The 17441-nt window shown below is 48.8% G+C and overlaps 2 protein-coding genes across 2 annotated transcripts in view; one reads left to right on the top strand and one right to left on the bottom strand.

The window, feature by feature from the left end:
• The window catches only part of MYO19 (myosin XIX), a 33655-nt gene extending 21314 nt beyond the window's left edge, over positions 1-12341 (top strand). The window contains 13 exon segments of the mRNA XM_006924915.3: positions 1218-1291; positions 2024-2145; positions 2341-2454; positions 2664-2879; positions 3239-3385; positions 4494-4601; positions 5546-5616; positions 6264-6367; positions 8053-8216; positions 8353-8482; positions 9781-9866; positions 10315-10617; positions 11556-12341. Of these exon segments, the coding sequence (XP_006924977.1) occupies positions 1218-1291; positions 2024-2145; positions 2341-2454; positions 2664-2879; positions 3239-3385; positions 4494-4601; positions 5546-5616; positions 6264-6367; positions 8053-8216; positions 8353-8482; positions 9781-9866; positions 10315-10617; positions 11556-11684 (1768 nt within the window). The 3' untranslated portion in view covers positions 11685-12341.
• Positions 12138-17194, bottom strand: ZNHIT3 (zinc finger HIT-type containing 3). Its single transcript, XM_006924914.3, has 5 exons — positions 17033-17194; positions 16862-16893; positions 14936-15022; positions 13834-13917; positions 12138-12749 (listed from the first exon to the last, which is right to left on the bottom strand). Exons 1-5 carry the CDS (start codon positions 17116-17118, stop codon positions 12568-12570), a joined length of 471 nt encoding a protein of 156 aa, XP_006924976.1. The 5' UTR covers positions 17119-17194; the 3' UTR covers positions 12138-12567.
• Positions 17195-17441: the final 247 nt, after the last annotated feature.

The following is a 17441-nucleotide window of genomic DNA, read 5'->3' as shown; positions in this document are numbered from 1 at the left end:
GGGTGGTTTCTTGCCCTGGGTTCTGAGAACCTTCAGGGTGCCATGTAAGGCTGTCAGGGGGCCCAGAAATTTGAGATATTATGGGATAGAGCATGTGTGTGTATGCATGTGCATGTGCTTATGGGAACTTGGGCATGTGAGGAGAGGGTCCCTCTGCTTTCATTAACTTCCCAAAGAGCCCAGAGCCTGCGAAGCACTGCTGAGGGTTTAAAATCCTCTTTTTTTATAAAGCCTTTGCATCAAGTGACTGCAAAATGAGCAGATAAAGTATAACAATCATAGGGTGAGCCTCTAGTCATAGAACATTTCTTATACAGTAAACATCAGGTCATTATATCACTAGGTCACTTGATTTTTACTTCAAATTCACTGCCTCAAAGCTAATTTCAGGTCAGAATTTCAGGCCAAAGATTTTTAAAGCCTTTGCATCAAGTGACTGCAAAATGAGCAGATAAAGTATAACAATCATAGGGTGAGCCTCTAGTCATAGAACATTTCTTATACAGTAAACATCAGGTCATTATATCACTAGGTCACTTGTTTTTAGTACTTCAAATGAGTATTTGAAGCCCCTGTTGTGAAAACAGAAACTATTTACTGAGCTGAAAAAAACTTGCAAAGCAATTACTTTAAGAAAAACTATAAGGAGAAAAACTCTCAATAGTGTTTATGTAGTGTCATGTTGTACAGTAACTACCCCATCTTCTTGGAGTGGAGGTGATTCCAGAGTACAGGGTATCACTGTGGCTCCAGGTGACTTGGGACCCACTTGTGCTGGACCCATTTGGGGAATATGACAGGACTTGAGCTCTGGCCTCCACGGGTTGAGTTTTTCAGGAGAGTCCAGTGAACTCAGTTCTTTACAAATCCCACCCAGGCCCGCCCTGTCCCTTCTAGTTAAGACATCAGCCGAGTTTTGGGTCATGTGACTGAGGTGGACCACTCCCTGTCTAGCCCCGGAGTCTAGTTGGCCCTATGCTCAGTCTTGCTAAGAGGACAAGGCAGCTTTATGTGTACCTGGGAATATGCATGACTGTAGCTCACATTTGTAGTAGATCAAGATAGGCTGGGCTGGAAACCAGAGGAAAAGATTTAGCCCTTGACTTGTCAGGCTCTCCAGGGTGTGGCACTCTGGCTGGAGCAGCACTTTTGCCAGCCCTCAGGCTCAACCTGACCACTCTCACCAGAGTCCACTCTTCCCCCCCTCCGCCCAACAGGCTGTTTGACTGGCTGGTATCCGTGATCAACAGCAGCATCTGTGCAGAACCCAACTCCTGGACCACTTTCATAGGTAGCAGGGGCTCTCTCTGCTGGGAGCATGCCTTCAGAAAAAGCACAGGGGAGCCCCGGGTCCACTATGTGACTGCAGACAACTCCTTTCCCTTCTCTGCACCCCCATCTTCTCATCCACTCTCCAGCGTTTGGGCGAAGACATCTCTGCTCTCCAGTGCCCACATCTGACCCATCCTCAGATAGCACCTCTTCTATCCCAGAGACCCAGCTCCGGTCTCAGGAGAATAGTGGGGATAAGTGAAAGAGCTAGATTGGAAGGGACTTGGGGGACACAATAACATTGTTGGAACCTGGGTGGGATAGTCAGGTAGGGGAGGAAGTAAAGCTCAAAGGCACCAGTAAATTTTATTCACAGAATGGTGGAATTCTAGACAACAGCTGGGCTGCTGAGACCCAGGCCCTTGAAATTGGATTGGACACAGGAAACGTTCCCTGGGACCTGGTTCCCTCATAGGAGGGGCCTGTGGAGGCCAGAGGATTCAGATCCCAAAGTGGACCCCGTGCCCTGGGCTGCCCCTCATACCTCATTTGGCCTTTTTTCCTGCTCTGAGTTCTGAGAGGGTGTGAGGGAGAGATGGGAACCCTGGGGTAGGGTGTCATGCTCACTCAGCCTCATCCCCAGGCTGCCAAGGATGAGGCTTCACCTTGGGCCACCCAGGGCTCCTGTGGTCCCCCCCGAACCCCCCCTGCTCCCTGCTGTAGCCTCATAGGTTTTCCCCCATCTTCCTAGGCTTGCTAGATGTGTATGGATTTGAGTCATTTCCTGACAACAGCCTGGAACAGTTGTGCATCAACTATGCCAATGAGAAGTTACAACAGCACTTCGTGGCTCACTACCTAAGGGCTCAGCAGGTGAGGCGCGGCAGGGTGGGGCAGTCCTTCTCCTGCATCCTCTGTATCTTCCTGGACCCCCAGGACCTGACCAGGAGCTTTTAGTTGCTCCTTTGATGTCATTCTGGAATATGCCATGGTGCCAAGGCCGGCCGTGGGATGTCCCTTCTAAGCCTCAGACTATAGCTGCCTTTTCCTCCCACCCCTTCCCGCTAGGAGGAATACACAGTTGAGGGCCTGGAGTGGTCATTTGTCAACTACCAAGACAACCAGACCTGTCTGGATCTCATCGAGGGAAGCCCCATCAGCATCTGCTCCCTGATAAATGAGGTAGGGAGGGTCAGCTAGTGTGCTGAGCACCAGAGTTGGGCTTCAGGCTTTCCTGGGGTCTTGAAGACTATCCTGTGCCCTCTCTGTGCCTCTGTCACCCCATCTTCCAAATGGATTTGCTGATCCCTATACTTCTTCCCTCTCAGGGTCACTGTGATGCCTGTGTAACAACTTTGCTGCCACAGGGGCCATGGGGTGGGGACTCTCAGGGTTGTGGTGAGCCCCTCTCACTTTTGTGACTGATTGCCCATCCTGTCCTTAACCGGCCAAGCAGTGCAGCCCAGCTCCAGACACGCATTGAGAGTGCCCTGGCAGGCAGCCCCTGCCTGGGCCACAACAAGCTCAGCCGGGAGCCCAGCTTCATTGTGGTGCATTATGCGGGGCCTGTGCGGTACTACACCGCAGGCCTGGTAGAGAAGAACAAGGTGAGGCTGGGCCACAGCCCTGGGGGCCTGCGTGAAACGACACTGAGTTGCTGCTGCCATACCTGGTAGCTTCCTATTGTGCATCCTCTCTTCCGAACATCCTCCCAGAATCCAAGGTCACCTCTTGGGCCCATTTGCCTAAGGTCTCTTCTAAACAGACATGACCTGCCCAGAAATAACCCATGTCACACTGGGTCTCCTGGTTTCTAGGCATCCAGTGGACCAGCTTACCTCTTGGACTTGTGCCCTGCCCTCTCCTGGAAGCCCCTCTGGGGCCTGGGTGAGCAGGGTGGCAAGCCCATGGACAGCCCTGTTTGACACCACCTGCCTTTACCTGCCCCCTTGTCCTTTCCCAATAGGACCCCATACCCCCTGAGCTGACCAGGCTCCTGCAGCAATCCCAGGACCCCCTGCTCAAGGTGCTGTTTCCTACTGAAGAGAAGTCCCAAGAAGAGCCCTCTAGCCAGAGCAGGACCCCTGTATTAACTGTGGTGTCCAAGTTCAAGGTGGGTCTGGTGGTGCTGACCTGATGTGAAGTACTTGGTTCACTCATCAACATCATGTTTACCAACCACCTGATGCTGTTTCCTGGGGGAGCACTGATGAGTCAGGTATACGTGATCCAGGTCCACATGGAGCTAATAGTCCTGTGTAGAAGAGACAGGAAACAGACAAATAGACTATCAGTATAATTGACATGACGGGGAGCCTAGGGGCCTGTAGATGGCACAGTGGGGTTTCTCACCCACTGCCGATAGGGGGATTGTGGAAGAGCAATGGTTATATGAATCTCCATTCCCAGTTCTCCAGCTTTCTACTCAAACTCTCCCTTCATGTAGAGCAGATTTGTCACCTTCTCTAGTATCTTGTGCTTACTACTATATCTCAGCCCTTGCACATTCTGCCCCTCACCATGGCCCCTTCAACTCCACTCTTACTCCTACCCTCCAACACCTCTTTTGTTTATTCCTTCTCATTCTTCAAACCTCTGTGTTATTATCATCTCCTTGAGGAGGCACCTAGAGGATCCCAGGTTTGATTAACATGTCCCTGCCCAGCCTCAGACACACCATGGAGGGTGCCCACCCAATGTATGTGTAGCTTGTTAGACCCCCAGCTCTGAGATAGCAGACTGCCCATGTCATAGCCCCAGTTACAGCATCCGGTGTAGCTTGTTAGACCCCCAGCTCTGAGATAGCAGCAGACTTCTCATGTCATAGCCTCAGTTACAGCATCCTACACACAGGACAGTCTTAATAACAGCCACTGCCTGAATAAATGGCACAAGATCCTGAGATTGTTCTCTTCTAGGAAGATTGCTCTGGTGAGGAGGGTAGGTGGGGGTTGGGAAGAGGCTGAGACCAGATGTAGGGAGACCTATCAGATGGAGGGTCACAGGTCAAGAAGAGTCCCTGGAGGCAGAGGTAAGGAGCAGTGGTAGGTCAAGAGAAGAGCTGACTTTGGGCACACTCAGCAAGAGCCTCTAGTAGTCATCCCAGGCACATGAGGATCCTGGTCTCAAGGCTGGGAGAGCTGCTGGAGGTGTTTGATGCAGTTCCTAACGAGGGCCCAGCTCCAATCCCTGCCTGACTCCACGCTCTCTCCCCTCTGCAGGCCTCCCTGGAGCAGCTTCTGCAGGTCCTGCACGGCACCACGCCCCACTACATTCGCTGCATCAAGCCCAATAGTCAGGGTCAGGCACAGACCTTCCTCCTGGAGGAGGTAATTCACACTGGGCCAAAGCTGCTTTGCATATGGCCAAGGGCTTGGAGGGGTGAAGGGCAGGACAGCTACTCCAAATAGAGTGACCAGAGGGAGTCTCTAAGGCTGGGCCTGATGTTAGGGAGGTTTTGTCTCCCCAGCTCTGGCAGGACAGTCGTGTGGTTGTGAGGTCCGTTTCCCAGTAGGCACTGCACAGTGACCCAGCCAAGTAGGCAAGTAGAGGCTCTAGTGCATCTTGCTGTCTGCTCACCAAGCCATGTGCCCTGATGAGAGACTGAAGCTGCCCAGAGGAATGGGTGTCTTTTGTGATTAACTGAAAGTTTGTTTCATGCACAATGTGGCTGTTTCTGACTAGAGGTATAGTTTTGTTTTGTTTTGAATTTACCCAAAAGCACTCTGTGACCAGCAGTTGCCCATTGCTCAGGGTACTGGGCTCCAAGGGATGTAGATGATGTGTGAGTACTGGACAATGCTGGGGAATGTCCCACAGTCAACTGGTAGGGTTTACAGCCAGGAGCATTCTGTGGTAAAGACTTGGTTCAGGTCCTAGAAGAATCTTCACAATATAACTTCCCCTGCCTCTCAGCCATGACTCACTTGATTGCCTGCAAAAAATAAAATAAAAAATAGAAATTGGGTTGAGCTGCATTATGAGGCAGAGAGCTTCTACCTTCTGGGAGTGATGAGACAGAGCCAGGACCAGTACCTGCCTCAGCTGTATCAGAAATCATGCATCAGTAGAGGGACCTGGGGCCACAGAGACCCTTTTTAGCAGGGAGATATTTTTTGAGGTCCCTTGATTTCTCACTGCCCCAAAGATTATATCTCCATCATCTAAGCCTCAGGAGAGCCTGCAGGTGCACACTGGCAGGGCCACAGGAGTGGCATTTCTAGCCTGCTAGCCCCGTAGTGCAGGTGCCCACCCTGTCTCCCCACCCTTGCAGGTCCTGAGCCAGCTGGAGGCCTGTGGCCTCGTGGAGACCATCCACATCAGTGCCGCAGGCTTCCCCATCCGGTGAGTGGGCCAATCACTGCAAGGGGCATGGCCAATGCCAGGGTGCTCTACAAGAGAGAGGGGTCAGCTGGGCACCTGCTGCCCAGAGGCCGTTCAGAGCACTGACACAGGGTGGCATGGTGTTTGCTGATGGCTGTGACAGTTGGGGTAGTACTGGGAACAGAAGCCAGACTTGGAGGAGGAAGACTTGGAGGATATCACATCACCAGCTGTTTAGAGAAGCATTGCTGTGAAGGGGAGCAAAGAAATCAGGAGGAAATGAAGGAGGCTGCGGAGTCAGAGAGGATGGGTGGGAGACATGGCTGAACGTGAGTGTGAGGTAGGAATGATCCAGTTGTCCAGGCAGAGGCCTGCACAGCCCTTTGGAAGGAGGTAGGCTGTAAAAAGGCCAAAACACTTTGTTTTGGTAGACCAAGGCCACAGGAAGAGCAGACCCAGTTTAAAAAAGTCTCTGCAGGCTTCTGGCTGAGTGATCCTAGTAATCTCTCCAAAATGACCACCTCATCCATTCCGTGGGCACAGTCAGTGCGATACCTCACTGGGTTGTTGACCAGATTAAATATAGTAACTGTGGCACCCCAAATGCTGTGCCTGGCTCACAGATAAAGTCACTTCCATTTTCTTCTTCCACCTACTTTGTCTTCCAGCGTCTCTCATCAGAACTTCGCAGAACGATATGGATTACTGAGAAGGCTCCATCCTCATACATCCCCTGGCCCCTACAGTCCATTTCCTGATGAAGGGCACTCAGGTGTGTGGGGTCCATTGGTTAGTCGTTTATTCAACCAGTCTACTGAGCATCTACCTTGGGCCGTCTCAGGGCTAGGAGGCGTGGGTTCAGAGGTGAATAAAACAGATTTGCCTTTGTGGTTCTTGCTTCAATAGGGAAACAGACTCAAAAAAAGATAAACAGTGGGGAAAGGCAAAGCTAGGAACAGCACGCTGTGACTGGTGCTGGAGAGATAGAAATGGGGGAAGGCTTCCTGGAGGAGTGGTGTCTGAGGACAGATGGGATTAGCCAGGCGAAGGGCATTCCACATGACAGAAGTAATCTGAACAGAGGCCTGCACAAAGGAGATAGTGCTGAGGTGTGAGGAACAATAGGACATTCACTGTTTTCAGCTCCTTAGGGCAGATAATGGTGGGAGGTGAGGCTCGGGTAACAAGTGGGGAGCAAGACTTTATTCTCTGGGTAGGTGGGAGGCACTTCTAGGGAATAAAGGAGTGATGTCAACCTGATGCTTTCTGGAGACCACTGTAGCAGGCCATGGCTGTTAAACTGGCCAGAGTAGAAAGAAGCTAGAGATGTGGGCAGAGCCAGGAAATGTTGGGAAGAAATTGGTTAGATTGGCCAAGCATCTGATTAGATATAGAGAAAGAGGAAAGGAGAAAATTAATTAAAATTATGAAAATAATTAACCATGCCTGCCCGCTAGTGGGAAAGAGAGGTCTGGGAAGCTGCTGAGCCCTGACAGGGCACTGGGCAAGCTTTCATCTCAAGGGCAAGATCTGGCCTGCAGCCTTGATTTGGAGGTTGTGGAAATGTGGCTGTCACCAAGGCTGTGGGAGTGAGTGGTAAGCCCCTGGCACTGGTGGAGGGAAAAGAGAACAAAGATGGGGTGCAAGGCACCCACCCAGTAGGACCCCAACCCAGTGGCAGCTGCTTCCCCACTTGCATATCTGTACCTTGGGGCCCACTAGACCCAGCTGGGACAATCCTGCTTTGTTTTTCTCCTCTCTTGGACAGTTTTGTCACTTTCATCTTTTCTCCCTACCTCTCTTTCTCCTCTGCTTTCCATGATCTGCTCTACTGCTCTGTTTCTCTTGCCAAGTCCCCTGACCCCTGGTTGATTTTGCTGCCATTTCTCGTCTGTGGCATCTTCTTTGGCAGCCTGTCTCCAGAGAGGCACTGGGCAGCTAAAGGTGGTCAGAATCCTCAGGTAAATCCTCCCTCTACAGGAATCAGCCCCGTGAGATGCAGGACCTGCAGGGGGACTGCTGGGCCACCACGGGCCTGGCAGTTGTCCTCCCTTTTCCCATCTGTGGTGGCGACTAAGGGGTCGGGTGGAGGGGCTGGCCTGGCTGCCCTGTTTGGCTCTCACCATGTGGGGCCTTGGAAACAAATGCTGGCTGAGCAGCCTGGGATTCTGGCTTGGAGTCCAGGCACCAAGTGCCCTTTGCCACCCTGCCAAAAGGGATCCACAGGAATAGAGGCTGGAGGCCAGTCCAGGGCACAGCCACAGTGGGATTCCCAGACTCCTCAGAACAGCCAGAGACCTGAGGGACAATAGAGGGGCTGCCTCTGGTCTCCCCCAGAAATGGTAAGGGGCAAGAATAGGAAAGATGCCTGTGGAATTGGGGAGTCCAGAACCAGTTTAAGGCCACAGAAGTGTGGATTACAAAGCACTGATAGGACCTCTGTCTCCCATCCCCTAGGATGGTCTCCACATGCCAAGGAGGCTATGCTGCAACCTCTACTCCAGGACATCCTCCACACTCTGCCAGCTCTAACTCAGGCAGCCACACCTGGTGACCCAGCTGAGGCCATGCCAGCTTCCGTGCACTGCGGCAAGACCAAGGTGTTCATGACTGACTCCACGGTAAGCTGGTTTGGGATGAGGAGCGGAGATCACAGAAGCCAGTTGTGTGCTCTCAGCAGGACAGGGTCTGGGCCCTCCTCAGGGCAGGGGGAGGAGAGGCTAAGGTGAGGACCTCAGTGTTTGCCCCTTCTCCCAGCTGGAGCTTCTGGAACGTGGGCGTGCCCAGGTGCTGGAGCAGTGTGCCCGCTGCATCCAGGGTGGCTGGAGGCGATATCGGCACCGAAAGCAGGAGAGGCAGAGGCAGGCCGCCGTGCTCATCCAGGCAGGTAGGAGTGGGGCCTTGGGCACACGGCCCTTGTTCCAGGCCAGCAGGTAGGCCTAGGTGCAGCCGCTATCAGCGATTACATACACACCCCAAGATGTTTCCTTTGAAACCCTGCTCCTTGAGTCCCCATATACCAAAGGTGACAAGTGTCCCAGCCTCAAGACGTTGGTCGCACATCCCTATGGTATGCTGGGATTCAACACTCCTGTCTACCTTACTCAAGAGTTCTCTCCAATTCACTGGAAACCAGGTCACAAATAAGGGTGCTCTATTGGTAGTAGAGGTTAAAAAGTTGCCCTTAACTCTCCTCTCAGACCTGGACAGCTGTTTATACCATCTTTCTTTCCCTTTATAACAACTCAAATCATTACCTGGTGGGCTTCAGGGCTTGTAATGAGTTTTAAGGTAAAAACAGACAAGATTTGATTCATCAAAGGAAGAGATGTAGGAACCATGTTCACAGCAGCCTCATTTTTAAAAATAAAAACCAGAAACTGCCCAAATATCTAACAGTGGTGGAGTCATGGTACATCATGGATAATTTTATGACATAGCTAGGAAGTCTTTTTAAGAGTATTCTAAATTTAATGGAAAACCATGATGTTCAAACCTGGATGCCAAACTATATCATCAAGGGTGATGCCGCTTTCATAAAGTGAGTTTCTGTTGTGTATAAGCATGAAAAAATTGTGTAAGGAAATACTGTAGAACTATCTGGGTTGGTGAGATAACAGGTGACTTTTATATGTCTACACTTTTTGGTTTTCTGGAATCCAGATGTATTCATATTTAATGGGATAGCCCTATTTCTCAATATGATTGTACCAAAAAGAATCAGAAAATGCTGAAATTTCAAATTGCTACATGAACAGTGTATCATCCAGGAGTTATTACCTTTACCAGCACGTGGGTGTATGGTGTCATTCATGGATTCATATAAAGCAAGCAAATTAAAGTTTCCAAAAAAATTAAAAATTTTAAAAGATGCAGACAATTCAGACCCCTCTTGTTCCCTGGGTGTTGTCCCAGACTGAGCCTGAGGTAGGAGGTACCTCTGTTCCCAGCTGTCCTTTCAATGTCTAGGTACCTCCAAGTCTTTGGGCAGTCTGAGGGGTGTTTTTCAGAGCCAATTTTGTTTTATGTATTGACTTAAGTACCTTACCTTACGTAGTGGCACAAGGTAACTATTCATTGAAAAAGCACCTATTTCAAACTTTTACAGCAGCTCTGGTGTTGCTGCAGAGCCAAGATACCAATAGTTCTAATGAACATTTTACTGTTTCTGGGCAAACCTCTTAGCCATTCGTTCCTGGTTAACTCGGAGACACATCCAGAGGCTGCACACAGCTGCCACAGTCATCAAGCGTGCATGGCAGAAGTGGAGAGTGAGTATCTGACTTAAGGGTTGGCAGTGCATGTTTTGGTACCAGATGGACCTGGGTTGGTTGGAATGCTGGCCCTGCCACTGCAAAATGGGTGGCCTCGTGTTCCCCATGTATGAAATGGGCATGACACCAGTTACACTGCAGAGTGGTTGTAACATGGTAGAATAGCATAAGCAACTCTGGAATATACCAAAAACCATGGGATTTTGTTAGTGAATTTTATAATATATCAATTAGACCTCAAGAAGGCTGTTTTTAAGTAGCACATATGGAAGGCCTAAGCATAGTTGCCTTGGGTATGTTCAGCCTCACAGAGCCAACCTAGTTGAAGGCATCCAGCTGTTCCTAGCAAGGTGCCCTTCAGTTCACCTTATTAAGCTGACTTATTAGTTTGGGTTTCCATTGAAAGAGCTAATCAAAAGCTATAAATTTGTGTTTTCTTTTTAAGATCAGAATGGCCTTCCTTGCTTCTAAAGAACTGGATGATGTGGAAGAAAAACACTTGTTTCAAGCTCCCTGTTCCCTAAGCTCTTTCCCGCTGCCACAGGCACAGACACGGCTACTGGGGGCAATAATCCGCCTCTGGCCCCTGGGACTGGTCCTGGCCAATGCAGCTATGGGTGTACGTGGCTTTCAGAGAAAACTGGTAGTCTGGGCCTGCCTGCAGCTCCCCACCAGCAGCCCCAGTAGCTACACTATCCAGACAATACAAGAACAAGCTGGTGTCGCGTCCATCCGAGCACTGCCTCAGGTAAACCATGTGATGCGATGGATGGCAATCCTGCCCACAGCAGCTCTGGGTCCCTCACACCCCACTGTCAAAGGCAGGAGGCAAAGCCCAGGAGCCCACAGTAGGAGGACTGAAGCTGGGACAAGAGCCATCCTAACCCCACTGGGGAACCAGAAGCCTGAGCTTTCTGGCTACAGGTTTGGACTGCTTCCACCATTACAACTAGGAATTTTCCAGAGCACTTTCACCCCTCTTTTTAAAAATTGCCTCTAAATGTTCTAGCATCTCCTTTTCAGTCCCACTTTCAAAAAATCTAAGTTGTGATGACAGCTTATTCCCTCCAATGGCGTTGGATATGACCCCTTATGTTTTCCTAAAATTGTTATGTGGTTTATCTCCTTTTCTAGTTGAGGATGTGATAAGCAGGTGAGTCTATGGCCCAAGTGCTGTTTTTAATATTTATGAGCAGACAGAGAAAAAGAGCCAGCATATAAAATAGCCTAATACTCAAGGATCAAGTGACACTGACAAGGCAGAAGGAAAGAAACATTGAATTTCCATGCCGATTACTACAGGCCACAATCTGGGTAAAATCTCCCACGACGACATACAGGCTAGCCAGAGTATAAACAGAAATGTAATTCTTTGATCTCCCAGCTTTAAGAAGTCGTAGGACTGTGACAAGCAATACTCCTAGCAGGGGAAAGCTCCCTCCTAGTGTTTCCTCATCTGTCTCACACTGAGTGGATGTGAACTTTTATATTTTAATACCACTTTGGGCTTTGCCACTGTTTTAGAATGATAAAAATACATTAAATCAGTCCTGCTACTGCCATGACTCTTCATGCCAGTAGTTGCCCACACCTCCCTGCATTCCTAGCATTTACCCTGTGAGGTATCTTTAGGCCCTGGCTCTCCTGGGAGCCAGGGTTAAGCTGCATCTCTCTCTCTACCCCTAGGGCTCGATAAAGTTTCACTGCAGAAAGTCTCCACTGCGCTATGCTGACATCTGCCCTGAACCTTCGTCCTACAGTGTTACTGGCTTTAATCAGATTCTGCTGGAAAGACACAGACTGGGCCACGTATGATCTCACCTTCTTCCCTTACGTTGGCTGGACGATCCGTGCTGCCTTTGTTTCAACAAGGCCTTTTTCTGCCAGCTGCCTTGCCAAAGACATTTAATCAACACAGAGCTGCCAAACTACTCCCACAGCGACTCCAAGCACGCGTGAGAGCGACGGCTGCCTGCAAGCCAGAGCTGCAGCAGCAAATCTACCAGTTGGCCTGGGGCTCCAGTCTCCAACTCAAGCACTGACAGGTGTCAGGGTTAGTAGTTACCAAACCAGGATTAAGAAACATCAGGGCCACAAAGAAGTTCACATTTTAACAACTCCAATCAAATAGGTTGTTGTCCATCACTACAGTGGGGCAACTCCCACCCCAATTCCCCAGAGAGAAAGCCGGCAGTCAGCTTGAAATCAGCTTTAAATTTTTGGCTGGGGGAAACTTTGCATCTAGTTCCTTGAAAAGGGACCAAAACCTTAGTTATTTAATGTTGATTTATTTAATTTCAAGCAATTAGATTATGAACCAAGGTTGATGAACAATGCAACATACGACAGAACCACTGTATCTTGATTTCATTTAGCAACAATGCACAAGTTTTAATTCACATGAGCGTGAAACTTGATAAATTATATTTATATCTTAACTGTACCAAAAATAAAAACCATTTGAACGTCAAATTCTTTCTCCATAAAGGTTTTGCCACTTTGAGTACCCCGCATCTACCTTACACCTGAGCCCACAGCAATGGAGGTGATGACTTGCATGACCTACCCTACATCAGTGGTCTGCATCCTGGAAATCACTGCCCTTACTTAGGGCTCCACACTAGTTGGTCTCCAGGTAGAAGGAACAGGCAGGTTCTGAGAGTCAAACATGCTTGAGCAAGCAGCACAATAATCCATCTTAAAAATCCTCATTCTGGGATGGTTCCACGATCCTTAAACAGCAGTCGGCAAACTCCACAAACAAGGGCTCCTGCATGCAGGCTCTCATAAGGTTGGCCTTATTGTCCCCCTGATCGAGGCTGACCATCAACTGTCTAAGATGTGGGTTGAGCAGTAAGCTTCTCAATGCCGCAGATTCCCCTTAAAAAGTAACGAGGAAAGAAAGCCAATCTATGCATTTACGTGGGAAGAGGTGATGGCAGAAAGCTAAATGTTTCAAATGTAATAAATATGAAGAATGCTAAATCCCCATAGCCTTTAAACCCACAAAAAACCCCAATGCTTCACATAAATAAGGTGAGAACAGCTTATCAAATGATTTCCAAATTAAATGCTATCACACATTCTTGTTCTTGGTATCCTTGTAAATATTTTAACTGCCATTTCAACAGCATTAGCTCATTGGCATGTTTTCTTTATAGATGTAAAGGTTCTCGGTGGCGAGGACAGTTATACCAAATACTCTGATGCTTAAGCAAGCATTTATCCAGCACAGAGCAGGATCAGTAGCAGTCAATTCTGTTAACTGGAAAGCACCACACATCTGTATGGTGCTTTCCAGTTAACAGAATTGTTCACACCTATCCCCAGCTCAGCTTCAACCTCAGTCTATGGGACTGGGTGCAAAGTACCATCTGTCATGCTGACTCTGAAATAGGAATGAAAGTTAACAGCCACCTTTAGGAACTACCCTGGCCCATTAATTATACAGGTAACAGAACCGTTATCAGGACTGAGCAATCCTACAAAAATGCTAGACTTTATTAACACCCACATCTCTCTAAAAAAAAAAAAACAAATCCAAGGACTATCCAGTCTGCATTAATGGCTGGACCGTAAACTGAACACTAAGAACATGGGAATGCAGGTTCCTCCCCTACAGATGGATGTGGAGAGACAAATTACCATAAAATCTGGTGAGTGGTAGATTACAAGGCACCATGGGAAAATGAAAAAATGTCTAATTCTGACAGAGTCAAAAGGTCAAAAGTTTAAGTGAAGAAAGGAAACTTGAACCAAATCTTGGAGGAGCAGAATTTTGCCAACCCACAAAGCCAGCATGATTCCAGGCTGAGCGCTGTGGAAGTCTTGTGTTGTTCATAGAACCATGTGGCTGGAGGAAGGGCTCTGCACGCTATATTAAAATACTGCTTTAAAATCACATTCTATACAATAGAATAAATGTTTCTCAAATGTTGACAAAATAAGTACAGCACAGACTTACCTAAATTCTTTAAATTCTGCAAAGAAACTCTGTCTTCTTCCTCATCACTATTGAGAAAATCAGCTATAGAGTCATCGTCATCATCTGAGGAATATATAACACAATCAACTTATGGCTAAAGAAAGCCCAGGTGGCAGATTTTAACTACTCCAATAGATATAATGTGCATACATGTGACAGTCACAGGGGTATGCAAGTAAGTAGAGACAAAACAAAAATAACTTTCTCTAAAATTTGTGACTATACTGACATTCCTCTTTTAGGGTTGGAAAGTGAAAGAGAAAAATGGGTGACTTTAACAAATGCACCCTGGTGTTCACACACTTATGTGTTTCCCTATGGCCACTGGGCTTAGAGACTGATTTTTCCAATTCTTATCGCCCTACGTCCCGTCACCATGGCTCCAGCCTTCTGATGGGCCAATAAACTTAGGTGTGTTCTATAAAAACCCACTAATGTGAATCCCATGCTTTCAACGTGGAAAGAAATTGGTGGCATTGTCTGAACCCACACAGAAGTTTCTCAAAGGGCTAAAATGGGTCATTACCTTGCTGTAAACGTTCAAGACCACTATGGTGGCACCAGGAAGGCCTGCTTTCAGAACCTAGCATGGTGTATGACACCCAGGAGGTATTAAAGGCTGGATGGCTGGCTGGGATGACAGCCACTACCACTGTGAGCAGTGAAGAGCCCCCAGCAGCAGCAAGGTGCCCCAGGACAAAGGCAGCCTCCTGCCTGGGCCCAGCTCAGGTGAACTGACGGCCCTGGCCAGGCCCATGGAGGGAGACCTGAAGCTGTGACTGGAGAAGGCTCCCACCAGCAGGGTCCACCCCTCACCCCCAAACCTCACCAATGGCCTTTCTCCCCTCTGCCTCCTGCCCCTATTTTTCTTGTCCTGAACGATGCCTTCCGGCTGCTCTATAATGTCACCTGTGACATGTGCTCCCACTCCTGGTGCTCAGGACCAAGGAAGCTGCTGCTCCCTTATGAAGCCATGGTTCTTGACTCCCTGCCCCAGCCCAAGTCTCCTCTTTCCTTTCAACTTATTCTATTTGAAACCCCTTTCTAGGTCTGTTTGTTTGTCTGAAGTCAACCAACCCACCTTTGTTTTCCATGGGCTTTATAGTTTTTGCAGTAACAGCTGATCTTATTTTTTTCTCAACAGGATGAGTTTCAAGATTGCATTGCTCTGAAAGAAACACAAAATCTCAGGTGCACACCACCTCCATTTCAGTGACAAGGCTGCACCTCCTCACCAAGTCAGCAACTAGGTGGGAGCATGTGCATGGAGTAAGGGATGTAGGTGGAGATGGATATAGAGGAAGTAAGAGATCAAATCAAAGGGGGCAATTTAACAAAAACAAGCAACCCTGAGCGTGGCAGAAGGCCTCATGGGCACCTAAGACCTGTCCCGATACTTCCTTGCCCTGCCTAATCTCACAGGGCTTTCATTATGATTAAGTGGCACACTGACTTCAATTAGCATCAAACTATTTTCCCAGCATTTTGATACCAAGTTTGCATGTACCACGTGCCACTGGGAATACGAAGATGAAAATCATCAGGCCCACCTCAGAGGGGTTTAGTCTTATGGATGACAGCTAGAGAGGTGGGTAAGATGCAATAGGTCTGCTGATCTAAATCACCTGAGAGGGCCTGGAGACAAGCCCAAGAGGAGTCTTGGAGGGTGAAGTGCTGCCAAGTGAAAGACGGACCGTTCCTGGTACAAAGCTCTATAGCTAGACTGGAACCTTGAAATAGGGTCAGGTGCAAGATGTGATGAGCAACTGCCAGCTACTCGATTGGCAGGGCATGCCTGGCCAGTGGCTAGGGCACAAGTAAAGTAGGAACAAAAGAATACCACACACAGGAGGTTCACTGTTCTTCCCAAGACAGGTATAGCTCAGCAAGGGTGCTATTGTGTTCCAGGTGGAAAGGTCTTTAAAAGTGTTAAGAGTCACACACTGCCAGGATGTTAGAATCAATATCAATTACCAGCAGTACTACCAACCCCTCCTCAGCACCCTAATAACAAAAACATTGTGACATGTAATGATACATTGTGACATTGTATCTCCCTAGAGAGAGCAATATTCAGGTTAAGAACTACTGACCTTTGCTAGACAAGAGCTTTCAACAAGGGACTGGATTTCTCAAATTTACATTTCAGACAATACACCTGGCAGCAGCAGGGCCACACAGATAAAAGCTCCTGATTGCCTTACGAGTTCTTAGAGGGGCCTCATAAGGCTGCAGGGAGAAAGAGAAGCGTTCTGCACCCAGCTCCTCAATCCTATTTCCAGCAAAACAGTTCTATTTCTTTCCTGTCTATTTTTAGCTGAAAAGTTTCTTCTGAATTGCTCCAGAACTATTAGGGAAAAAAGTGTACGCAAGGGTTGGGGGATGGTGAAGTAGTAAACCAGTATTGGAGGGGATGAAACCAGAGGCAAACAACTAAGGAGGAACTTTAACGTAAGAGTCAACCGATAATGAGGTCTTGGAAGAGGGTCCCTAAGGGCTGCGAAAAGGTACGGATTGGAGAGAGTTAAAATGTACTGTTCACAACGTTAACAGCCAAGGGCGTCGCTCCTTTTTGTAAACAGATCGACTTCATTGTTTTGAACGAAACATTATTTAAAAGAATTTTTTTTGTTGTTAGCAAGACATTATTTAAAAGAAAGAAAATGTCTGTTAACCTTAGCCATGTCAGGTTCCGCCAAATGGTGAGGAGCTGCGTCGGCATACTAAGACGAAAAAAGCTGGTAGACTTTTCTCGCGAAAGCGACAGACTATTTTTAAAGAAGAAAAAAGAATGGTACCCAAAAAGGCAGAGCAGAAGAACGGTTTTTGTTTAAAATCCAGAGATTCAAAGGCAGAGGTCCTCCCAGGGGATCCGACAGGATGGGGAACGGCAAGGCCCAGAGGGAGCGCGGCCTGAGGGGTGCACGTCCCCGAGACTGCAGCGGGACATGGGGCTGCCCTGCACGAGGAGGAAGCCCCGGGCTGAGGCGGGGACCCGGGGCCTTACCTTTGTGTTTCCGGAAGCACGTGACGGAGCAGCTGAAACAACAGAGCCCAGAGGCCGCGTCAGCCCCGAAGGTCGCGCGGACCCTCCCGCAGCCCAGACCCGGCCCCCGGCCTTCTGCCCCCGCCCGGCCCGACACTCGCGCTCCCCTTCTCCCACCACCCTGGCGCTCACTAGGGCACGCGGCAGGCGGGGCAGCGGTATTTGGGCTTCTCCAAGCATACCACGCAGACCACAGTGCTGCTACTGAGAGTCGCCATGGTGACCGCAGCCTTGCTCCCACTACCGACGTGCGCGTCTCTCGCGGCCCGTCCCACGTGCTCGCCTTTCCTTCCGTTTCCTTAACCAGGACCAATCAGCGCGCAGCACTTACTGGCAGTCAAAAGCAATAGATTAATCCGGCTTATTATTCCAGGCCTGAGAAGAAGAAAGTCGATACACTCGATGTGCCTATGTATAAAGTGCTACAAATCGTTATTTACATGACATCTCAAAGTTTCTATAAATCTCCTGGAGCTCTGGTCTCAACCCGAGTGCAGATCCCAGGTTTGAAGCTCCTCAAGGCCAGGGTCCTGGAGCTCTG

This window comes from Pteropus alecto, unplaced genomic scaffold, assembly GCF_000325575.1.
Source record: "Pteropus alecto unplaced genomic scaffold, ASM32557v1 scaffold98, whole genome shotgun sequence".
NCBI lineage: Eukaryota > Metazoa > Chordata > Mammalia > Chiroptera > Pteropodidae > Pteropus > Pteropus alecto.
The sequence above is the reverse complement of the archived record's forward strand: the minus strand, read 5'-3'. Positions and strand labels throughout refer to the sequence as shown.